General features: G+C 41.4%; 2 protein-coding genes across 2 annotated transcripts; both read left to right on the forward strand.

The window, feature by feature from the left end:
- LOC131300732 (caffeoylshikimate esterase-like) lies at positions 1–4,831 on the forward strand. The gene is made up of 2 exons (XM_058326698.1): positions 1–718; positions 4,223–4,831. Exons 1-2 carry the CDS (start codon positions 137–139, stop codon positions 4,637–4,639), a joined length of 999 nt encoding a protein of 332 aa, XP_058182681.1. The 5' UTR covers positions 1–136; the 3' UTR covers positions 4,640–4,831.
- Positions 4,832–6,673: 1,842 nt separating this feature from the next.
- On the forward strand, positions 6,674–10,986 carry LOC131301712 (uncharacterized). Its single transcript, XM_058328102.1, has 4 exons — positions 6,674–9,619; positions 10,187–10,313; positions 10,403–10,504; positions 10,604–10,986. Exons 1-4 carry the CDS (start codon positions 7,011–7,013, stop codon positions 10,655–10,657), a joined length of 2,892 nt encoding a protein of 963 aa, XP_058184085.1. The 5' UTR covers positions 6,674–7,010; the 3' UTR covers positions 10,658–10,986.
- The last annotated feature ends 376 nt before the right edge of the window (positions 10,987–11,362 follow it).

An 11,362-nucleotide genomic window follows, 5' to 3' on the forward strand; every position in this document is an offset into this window, starting at 1 on the left:
CATTTAATTTCTCGAAACTAATCTCTCTCTCTCTCTCTCTCTCTCCTACATAAATCCCAAAAAATCTCTCTCTCTCTCTCTCTCTCTCTCTCTCTGTCTCTCTAAAATATAGCAGGCTCAGTACAATTGATCAGAAATGGTGCACCCTGTATCGGAGGCCAACGACAAGAGCCCATTCGGCTCACTAACCCCGTCCGAGTTCTACGCCCGCCACTCAGTGACTCACTCCTCCGAGTACATCACAAACCCTAGGGGCATGAAACTCTTCACCCAGTCCTGGACCCCACTCCCCCCGACCGAAATCCTCGGCACCGTCGCCGTCGTCCACGGCTACACCGGCGAGACTAGCTGGTTCCTCCAGCTGACCGCCGTCCTTCTCGCCAAATCGGGATTCGCCACGTGCGCCATCGACCACCAGGGCCACGGCTTCTCCGACGGCCTCTCCAACCACATCCCCGACGTCAGCCCCGTCGTCGACGACTGCGTCTCCTTCTTCGACTCCTTCCGCGCTCGCCACGCGCCGTCGCTGCCGTCGTTCCTCTACGGCGAGTCCCTCGGCGGAGCGATCGTTCTTTTGATAGCTCTCCGGCGCGGCGGCCGACCGTACGACGGGATCGTGCTGAACGGCGCTATGTGTGGGATCAGCGACAAGTACAAGCCGCCGTGGCCGCTGGAGCACTTCCTGTCCATATTAGCGGCAGTGGTGCCGACGTGGCAGGTAAACTTTAATTCCAGCTTGAGGGTTTTTGAAAGATGATACACCCACCGAACACCCCCATCAACACGCATGCAGGCTCAATTTAGGTTTCGGATGATCCGAGCCACTCAATAATTTAAAAAAATAATTGAGTGGCCCGTGTAGAAATCGTCTCAATCTAATATGTGTAGGTGCTTGTTTCAATCTTCCATTTGTGAACGGCTCGGATCATCTGATTTTTTAAAGTTTGGATTGAACGCCTATACATATATCAGATTGAGACGATTTTCGCATAGGTCCACTCAATTTCTTTTTAAAAATTATTAAGCAATTCGGATCATCCGTGGCCACACACGGGGTTTTGATAGTTGTACTATGTACATCCAACCACTTTGGAAAAGTTTCAGTTATTATTATTATTATTAATTTTTGTAGCTGTACCATCCCCTCCCATATTGCTTGTCGGGTGTGTTTTATATGGTGTAACTGTAAACAAATTCAAAAATTTTACAGCATATTAGTATAAAGTTTGAATGAAACAATTTCATAGAAGTTTTAGTCCAGCCTAAGTTTTTGTGATGTGTAAAGTCTATTAATAAAAATATTTTAGAGTTTAGAGCACGTGAAAAAACAAAATTGCCATTAATGAGATAAGGACTTTGTTTGGCTAACACAAAAAATATATTCATTTAAATTGTCTTAAATGAGACAATGGTCTTGTTTGGCTAACACAAAACATGTATTTTGTCATTTAAATTGTCTTAAATGAGACAAGGATTTTGTTTGGCTAACACAAAATATATATTTTCGTTTTTTTTTATTTTGTTGCACTTTCATAGGGTACCATAGGGTTTTAAGCACTTTCATAAGGTACCTTAGAGTTTTAGGCACTCTCATGTATAAGGTATCCTAATATTTTAGGCATTTTCATAAGGTACCTAGGGTTTTAAGTACTTTCAACGGCGGTCAACCTTGGTCAATACTAGTCAATCTTGGAAGGGTTTTTTTTTTGTAAATTCTAAGCAGAATGTCCTTTAGATCTTACGGGAAAATATTTATGTCTATTATAGCAAAAACCTTATAGTATGTCCTCCTCTTCAATTTATCCAAAATTTTATGCTCGGAAGTATATTTTTTTTTGTTCTGAAAGACACGATTTTTTGTACAAGCAAGCAATTTGGGAGGTAGTGATAATAGTTTTATTAGCAAAATTTTTAAACTATATAGGTCTGCCTACCCAAACAACTAGGAGGCCGGAGATTCGAGTAGCGAAAACGAGTAGCAAGCAGAGGTTTCATATTTGGGAGGTAGTGATAATAGTTTTATTAGCAAATTTTTTTAACTATATAGTCTGCCTGCCCAAACAACTAGGAGGCCGGAGATTCGAGTAGTGAAAACGAGTAGCAAGCAAATGTTTCATATTTGGGAGGTAGTGATAATAGTTTTATTAGCAAATTTTTTTAACTATATAGTCTGCCTGCCCAAGCAAAGGTTTCATTAGAGTATGTTCAAGGGAGATAGCAAAGTAAAAACTAAACTAAAGATCCATGTGTTTTCCTTGAAAAAAATTAGCGAAACATATGCCTTGGCTGTGTGATTGAGATTGGTGGTGTGCCAGAACCGTGAGGTGATCCAAACGTGAATTAGGCTAGAGAGCTTGATTCTGACTTTTGAACAAGCGAGTTGTGTGCGGTACATGAAATCCACCATTGGTTCATTTTTGCCTCAACGGAAGAGGACTTTACCATTTTCTCAAAGAGAGGAACGAGCGCGGTACTCAAACTTTGTAAACGCCGTAGGAATGGAAAACGCTTGGTGCTCAAACGTAAAGGACGTTGTTGAAATGGAAATGCTCGGGATCTCCATTGCCGAAAATAATAAAAGTTACAAGCAACTACGAAGTTGTTGAAATTGAAATGTGCAGAAAAATAAACATAGTGTGGCAGGAACCGAAATAAAAAATAATTGAAGTAGGAACTTGAAGTTGTGTGTTTGAAGGGGCCATTTTCTGATCTTGGTCTTCTCTTTTTATAGCCTGAAAATGGCAGTTACTTGCCACAATCCCATTACCCCCACTTTGCAACATGCACGAGAAGTTCTTGTAGGCAAATTGGCCAATGGATTGTACCTTGCCAAGAGTCCCATGAGCTCCCAAACCAACTGCCATGAAGTCCATGATTTGAACCCTTTTATCTCCAGGTAATCCCAAGTTCGGCTGCACCAAAAATACATGGAGCCAGCACCACGTGGCGGCCTTTTAGTGGGCGGTTATTTTTTGGTACAAACACCATGTTAGCAGAAGGAACCATAGGGGAGGTAGCAAACTTCCTATACCTTTCTGGTGTAGCTTTCTCACTCTTCAAATTTGAAGATAGAGAATAAAAAAGGGCAAACCCAGTGTACGAGGTTTCCGCCATTGCGGAGTTTGGGAAGAGTTGATGTACGTACACTGTGTTTGGTTTGCGTTTTTGAACTTTTATTTTAGATAGTTAATTGTGAATGCAAACTTTATGTAAAGTAAGGGGATCAAAAAGTAGGTAAATGAATGAGTAGGTGGTGGGTCCCTTGAAAAGCAAGGGGACCCAGGTTCTCTCTCTTTTGATGTACGTACACTGTGTTTGGTTTGCGTTTTTGAACTTTTATGTTAGAAAGCTAATTGTGAATGCAAACTTTTTGTAAAGTAAGGGGATCAAAAAATAGGTAAATGAATGAGTAGGTGGTGGGTACATTGAAAAGCAAGGGGACCCAGGTTCTCTCTCTCTCTCAATGTACAAGTCTTATCCGTGCAAGTAGAGAGGTTTCCGCAACTCAAACCCATGACCTCCTAGTCACATTCAAATATAACAATAGTGATTACTCAAATTGACACTTCATCAAATATAACAATAGATGTTGGTGGATTAATTGAATTTTTTGGAAAAGTTGATCCTTTAAAGTCAAACAGAGTAGTAGGAGTAACAAATTTAAAGGTTTTTTTTTATAATAACAAATTTAAAGGTTGAAGAGTGACAAGAGTCCCTCAGAGTCAACTAGTAGCAAATGGCTCCTCAACTTGTCATATATATAGATATATGCGTCACCAAAGCTAAATTGGGTATAGAATTTTGTTAACTTCCTTGAAGATGCTCTTATAACAGCATTTTAGACCATGACAGAGAGAATAGAGATGGCACGTCCGCTTCTGAATTTTGGGTTTGAAAAATATCTGAATACACAATAATGCGAGCATTTTTTCAGTATATTTATATGTGGAGCAAAAATCCGAATGCATAAATATGCATTTTCAGTATTTATATTTATATTTATTTCAGTATATTTATGCAGATGGTTGGACACAAATCCGAATACATATGCATTCAGTTTCGTTCGAGGTCTATGCATCTTGTGAGGTCCACGCGTATAAGTATATGATAATAATTTTTAGTTGCATTTTCCCAATTTGTTCCGGTAGTATTTTTCTTATGTTCCGATTTCATTTGTAATGTTTGGTCACCAAATACTCAAATTTTGCGTCCGCCCCTGCAGGTAGTTCCCACTCGTGGATCGATTCCGGAGGTTTCGTTCAAGGAGGAGTGGAAGCGGAAGCTAGCGTTTGCGAGTCCACGGCGGAGCACGGCAAAGCCTCGAGCCGCGACAGCGGTTGAGTTGATTAGGATATGTAGAGAGGTGCAATCGAGGTTTTCAGAGGTGGATGTGCCATTCTTGATCGTACACGGCGGCGGCGACGTTGTTTGCGACCCGGCTTGTGTGGAGGAGTTGTATAAGAAAGCGGCGAGTAAGGATAAGACGATTCGGGTTTACCCTGGGATGTGGCACCAGCTGATTGGTGAGCCGGATGAGAATGTCGAGTTGGTGTTTGGGGAGGTTGTTCAGTGGTTGAGGACTAGGGCTGAACGCGGTGGCGGAGAGGCCGAAACTGCCGTGGAAGTTGGTGGGGCGTAGGTGAATAATTGGTCATCTGTTTCTTTTGTTAAGATAAGGTGGGATTGTATTGCCTAGCAGTAACGTACACCACGAAATAAACGAGGATTAATAAGCGATCATTGATGTCAAAAATTTGCTCTTGTATTTGATGTGTCTTGGAAAAACTCAGTACTTGTCACTACTTGGAAAAGAATGGTTCTTTCATCAGAATTGTATCTTATTGTGATTTTGTACTCCTCTGGAATGTAGGGATGGCAACGGGGCGGATCGGAGGTGGATATTGTTATATCTGAATTTGAATCTGAACCTTCCACCTACTCCTGAATCCGCCTTGAACTCCGAACAGATATATATTTTGGTCCTCCATCCCCGCTCCGAACGGGGAATAGAGATCCGATCGGATATCCGAATCCGAATTTGAAAAAAAGAAGATTGGAACTCGAAAAAAAAAAGAAAAGCTAATAGATTGAAAAAAAAAAAACCACTGATAAAACTAACGTGTGTGTATGCATACCTGATGGCATCAAAGTCATACCAACGAGAGGAATTGGGGCCTCTAGGGTTAACGAGCATGAAAACAGAAGCGGTGTCGGAGGAGCAGAATGCAGCGAATCGGAAGACGAGGATCAGGGTGTTGAAACGACGTAGCTTCTGTACGGAGACGGTGGAGTGGAAGTGGTGAAGAGGAGGAGTGTTCTGTTGGATTCGAGGAGGGAGTCTCGCCGCTGCCGTTCCTACGGGAGATTGCTGCATCTCTCAGCTAGCGGGGTTTTTTTAGAGAGATAGGGGAGGGGAGGGGAGGGGAGGGGGGGGGGGGGGGGAGTCATGGGCGAGGGGAGGGAGACTCATGTGAAGTGAAGTTGGCTGGGTAGGAGACTGACTATTGACTAACCCTCAAAAATCAAAATAAGAAGTATTTATATAGTTGGATATTCGGAGGCAGATCGGATACGGGTTAGATCTTGGATTCGGGACGGATCGGAGGCAGACTTACCTCCGACTCCGATCCGATCTTCGAAATTTTTTTTAAAAAATAAATCCGAATCTGCCTCGATATCGGAAAAATCTCCAAAAAATTCGATCCGTTCGGGACGGATAACGGATCAAATACGGACGGATCGGCCGAGTTGGCCATCCTTACTGGAATGAGAAAGCAAAACGAATAGAGAAATCTTAATACTATGACAGAGAAATCTTTTCTGTTTCGGGAAATCACGGGGAAAAGCAACATTCTTGTCGGATGGACCCCGTGGATGGATTCAAACTCAACAATGATAGGCTGGCGGGCGGATCTCACCACCGGAAGAGCAAGCACGGGTGGTCTAATTTGAGACCACGAGGGAAAAGGTTGGTTGGGAGTTTTTGCCTAGAGATGAAGGCTAACTCCCCAGCATTATGGCGGAATTCTGGGCACAAAGGGATGGGGCTACAGTTGGCTTATACAGAAAACATAAAAAGAATTGAGGTGAAAATCGACGAGATGAACATTATCGTACTCTTTTCAAGAAACATTTTGGATTGTCAACCCCTATGCAACGTGGTTCATGATTGCAGGTTCTTGCCCGAGGGGTTTGATGCGCTCGCAATCAAGCTTGTATACCGAAAGCCAACAAATGTGAGGATGCTTTGGCGGATGACAAGCTGATTTCAGAAACAGAGTTCCATATTTATGTTTCTATTCCATTGTGTATTGTTCAGTTCGATCCACGAGGACTTTGTGGAGCAGCTCCTCTTCACCCTCTCATCCTCTATAGACCGATTCTCGAAAGGGAAAGACTATAATACACACCATTTTATTTGGGTGTATATTATATGCATCTCCAAAATTTTATGAATTATAGGAAAAATGTTACGAATCGTATTGCCAAAAAGTTACGAATCATATAAAGGTTACGAGATACACCAAAATGTTATGAATCATAATGAAAATGTTACAAATCGTACTGTTGAAAAGTTATAAATTCTAGAACAAAAGTTACGAAATACTTTAAAATGATATGAATGAACCATAAAATAGGTGCATATGATACAACTTTTCAAGGGGTGTGTATTGTAGACTTTTCCTTCTTGAAATTAGCCACGTCTCTTTTCTGTAGCGGCCACGGCAGACACGTGGACAATATAGAGATGATGAGCTCTCAACTGTTCTCTAACTACCATAACTGACAAAAGGCTTGGAACTAAATGCATAAAATAGCCTAACAAAGTGGGTGCCGGGTGGTCCTTGTAATTGATTTAGAACAAGTCTCTCTCTAACCCCCTTGACTTCCCTATTTCACAGCAAACAAAGACCCTTTCAGTCATCCGATTCAACAAAAGCAAACAGATTGATTGAGTTGATCTCCGTGTAGGCGCCATATGTTTATATAGTAGTGTGTGTTTCTTGAAAATGGATGACATTTTTGGGGAAATCATAGGATGCGGGTTAGGATCCGATTCAATAATGCTGAGACTGTTAAGGTCTGCAATGGACAAAGCCCACGAAAATGTGGAATCCACAGATGGATCCATTGAGCTATTGAGTGCAAAATCCAAGTTCTATGAACTGGCCATGATTTTAGTGGAGGGATGTTCAAAACTGATTGAAGAAAAGGCAGATGTTCCTGAAACCAATCGGGAGAAAATGCTCTCGGATTTGATGGAAAGCAGAAACATGGTAAGGGGACGCATCGAGGAATTACAGATTGGAATGGTCGAGAAAGACAAAGAGTTATTAGAGAGATTCGAAAATGAGTGGAAACTAAGGCAAACGCTGGATTTGAAAGAGAGGGAATTGGTATCTTTGCGTGCAAAAGTTGAGTTTGAAAGGACAAAGAGCGAGGGATTTGATGAAGGAGAAAGAGGAGGTGGTATAAGGGAACTGAAACATTCTGTGGATCAACAGGTCTGGAGTATCAAACAGAAGCTAGAGGATGAGAGGATAAGTTTAACCGGTGGAAACGAGTTTCCTTCATGGGGTGAGGAATTTGAAATGACAACGGAGAATCAATTCACGAGGCCAGAGCAAAAAATAGTGATCGAGCGAATGAGCTCGGACATAGATGGGTTGAAAGGGACTTTGGATCTTGCTTTCGGAAGGATGGAGCACGTGGAAATGCGCCCTTTGGAAAAGCAATGGGGGTGGAAAATTGAGAAGGAGACAATGTTGATCTTGATTAAGGGGTTCATGGAAAATGTCAGTGAAATTTTTGAAGTTGAATTGGAAAAGAGAACCAAACATGAATCTCCTAGTGGACTTTTGGATGATAATTGGGGGCAATTGATGGAGGAGATCACTTGCTTGCACCGTGAACTTGGGGATCTATGTTGTTCAAACGAAAAGGAAGCTAAAGGGGTCAAAACCCTTGAAAGTTTAAAACTTTCAACAAAGATAAGGCGAGCGAGTAGTGAGCCTTTACCGGAATTTGGTGTTTCAGAAGAGCCACGCAATGAAGATAAAGATGGTGATGTAAGTCATGTCGCGAAGATGATAAAGAGTCATGAGTCTATCATAAGGAAACAACGCGAAGAGTTGAACCGGTTGAAGAGGGAGATGATTCTTCTTGAAAAGGAGGAGAGCTTATCTAGCAAGAGACTTGAGGATCCTAATTACCCAGAAAGAAGGATCCAAGAAGTTGTTGCAAGATTGGACAATGTCATTAAGTGGAAAGGGAAAATTCAAGATGAGAAAGGAAAATTTTCAGATGGACAGGAACTTGGTGAGAAAGTATGTGTTGATTCAATGTGTTGTAGAAAGCAAACAGGCTTGAATGATGAGATAAGGAGGCTGAAACAAGAAAGGGATGATTCGAAGGCCGAAATTATGATAATGGAAGAGACTTATGCCATTCTTTTCAAAGGGTTGTTGAAAGATTTCTACCTTGAGTTAGAGAACTATGAAACTACCAGTGCAACAAGGGATGATATATTTACCTTTTTATTGAAGGAAATTGTTGAGGAATGGAAAAAGGGGATGGATTGTGATTCAAGTGGAAACCTTATCAAGGAAGAGAGAAACCAATTCCCCATATGCAAGTCATTTAGCCGAAACCATCAAGAGGTGAGAACTCCGCTTAATTTCCTTGAAAGTTCCATTGAGAGCAAATTGACGGAGGATATATGCATGGTATTCATTAGAGAAATGATCATGGAATGGAAAATGGAATTTGATGCTCACGATTTCGAGAATCTCATCAGAGAAGAGATACATAATTTCCTCATCGTTGAGGCAACAAAAGATTCATATACATCTCCGAGAGTGTCGGATAAAAGTCCAGAGGTGTTTGGAGAGGAAAACTTGATCCAAACACTGGATTGTTCATTTAGCCGAAACCATCAAGAGGTGAGAACTCCGCTTAATTTCCTTGAAAGTTCCATTGAGAGCAAATTGATGGAGGATATATGCATGGTATTCATTAGAGAAATGATCATGGAATGGAAAATGGAATTTGATGCTCACGATTTTGAGAATCTCATCAGAGAAGAGATACATAGTTTCGTCATCGTTGAGGCAACAAAAGATTCATATACATCTCCGAGAGAGTCGAATAAAAGTCCAGAGGTGTTTGGAGAGGAAAACTTGATCCAAACACTGGATTGTTTGTTAAAGTGTGTCGAAGTGGAGGAAGATTTGATGCTGAAAGCGAGTTGCGAGATTAAAGAACAGAGCGCGAACAATGACCTGGTGGCCACAGAATGTGAAGAGGTGGACGAGAGAGACGCGATCGAGTGGCTGTTGACTGAAGAGGAAAACACCTTTTGTTCAGTGAGTAGTAAACTGGAGAAGGCTCTGCAGCAGTTGTTTATAAGCAAGGAGTTGTTGAGGGATTTGCAGGAGAGTTTGGGCATTTCAGTTGGTGATACGGGAAAAGTTTACGAGAGGGAGAACTCCTTCGGGTTACCAAGAGACAATCAGATTGTGCAGTTGAATCCATCGGATGCTAATTTCTTACCTCTCCAGCAAATGCTTGCAGATTTCGAGTCCATAGTGCAACAAAAGTTGGAGATGAACTTTATGAGGTACTCTAAGATTTTGTTTTCTTTTTTATGTTCTGCGTTTGTGGGTGATTCAGAAGTCATGCTTGTGCCTTACTAAATACAGATGACTATGACATTTTGGTTGTGTTCGGATCTAGAATTTTTGGAGACGTTAACGCTAGCAACATAGAAATGAAGGGAACAAATGAGTAAAAATCAGCTTCGTAAATTATTTTATTTTTCCTACAAGTCTCAATATTAATCCAAGATCTAACCATGCCTCTTTTCGATTCTTACTTGTTACATTTCTAGACCTTTAAGCCAATCAGGAATGCATTTTTCTGTACAAAATTTTGCTATTGCAAATTGGCAACATGTTTGTTTTATGAAAACCTGACCAACAACAAGCCCTGCACTAGTAGGTGTGAGTTCATTTCTGCCGCATTTCAATGACCTCTAGATTTCTGGTAAGTGGCGACTTTGAACCGCTGAGCTACCGTGATGGATTATGAAGATAACATAGTACCTGATGTGATTGATTTTCTTTTCTGTTTGCTTGATATACACCATCTACATAAGGAGACTGACATGAGTTCTAACTCCTTTCAGATTAAAAGAACTTGAACTTCAAACATATCTGCTTACTCAACTTATGGCCTCCCTGAGAAAAAAGGAGTCGCTTTACAAAAAAGCTTTTGTGAGAAGGTGTCACGATCTCAGATTAGCAGAAACTGAGGTTTGTCGAAATACAAGTTTGTCTGCGAAACTTCAACATTGTTTCTTTTCCTTTAATTCCATGACTCAATTGTCTGCATTGCGATGTAGGTTGATTTGCTGGGTGACCAAGTAGACGCACTCGTAGGCCTGCTTGAGAAAATATACTCGACATTGGATCGCTATTCACCAGTTCTGTTGCCCCACTTCCAGGTGAGACATGTTTCCCTTGTGCATTCTGAAAATCCACACCAAATTCGGAACATTTTTGTGTTACGTACTAAGTTGGGTTTTGTTCTGTTGCTTTCGCAGGTCTTTGACATCTTGAAGTTGATTAAGAAAGAGATAAGTGGTGTAGCACCGTAGCTACTCGACCACCCAGTAAAACACTGTATGAAGGATCCAAACCAGTTTCCATTACATTCTATCGTTTTGGCACTTCCAAGAAAAAACTCGACTAAATTAACCAAACACTAGCATAACTAGTATTCATAACGGGACTTTATGTCAAAAGGATCTTAACGGGTCTTTTATGCGCTGTTGTTAGCTACCTAATGTGCAACCCTCCCCCTCTATCTGGGCTAGGACCGGCTATGTAGGAAAAAAGACTGTGCAACGAAAATCCGATGGTCGTCTGTTTTTTGCGAACCAACTTTCTAGACCCGCCACTGTTTTTGAGAGGCCACTTTTAACGTAGTTCTTTCATTATCTTGGTTTGGCAAAAGGTATTCCAATCCCCTTTGATGTGAAACTGAATTTTCCAAAGAGGAAGGCCTAAAGCCCTTGCCATTATGAGGTACCCAACATACCTTGTTTTTTTTTTGTCACACTTTATACATCAACAGGGGTTAGGAGAGTTAGTGAGTTAGTCTACAGGGGTTCAGAAGTTGTCCAGAGCTCTAAACTCACAAATGCCCATAATGGAGCTTGAACCCTGATTTCCCAAAGGGAGGACCAAGAGTTACCGTTGGCTACAAGCCTGTTAGCCCCAGCATACCTTACTTTAGTATGGATTTTGGGCTAGGAATCATCAAGATACAAAAATCTCGAAATCTTTTCTTGCAGGCCACA

Source organism: Rhododendron vialii, chromosome 9a (genome assembly GCF_030253575.1).
Source record: "Rhododendron vialii isolate Sample 1 chromosome 9a, ASM3025357v1".
NCBI classification, from domain to species: Eukaryota; Viridiplantae; Streptophyta; class Magnoliopsida; order Ericales; family Ericaceae; genus Rhododendron; species Rhododendron vialii.

Bases quoted from the DNA above. Each gene is read 5' to 3' on its own strand.
- LOC131301712 (XM_058328102.1), top strand. From the start codon at position 7,011: ATGGATGACATTTTTGGGGAAATCATAGGATGCGGGTTAGGATCCGAT. The intron at 10,314-10,402 runs GTTTGTCGAAAT...ATTGCGATGTAG, and splicing joins TCAGATTAGCAGAAACTGAG to GTTGATTTGCTGGGTGACCA. The intron at 10,505-10,603 runs GTGAGACATGTT...TTGCTTTCGCAG, and splicing joins TTCTGTTGCCCCACTTCCAG to GTCTTTGACATCTTGAAGTT.
- LOC131300732 (XM_058326698.1), top strand. From the start codon at position 137: ATGGTGCACCCTGTATCGGAGGCCAACGACAAGAGCCCATTCGGCTCA. The intron at 719-4,222 runs GTAAACTTTAAT...CCGCCCCTGCAG, and splicing joins CAGTGGTGCCGACGTGGCAG to GTAGTTCCCACTCGTGGATC.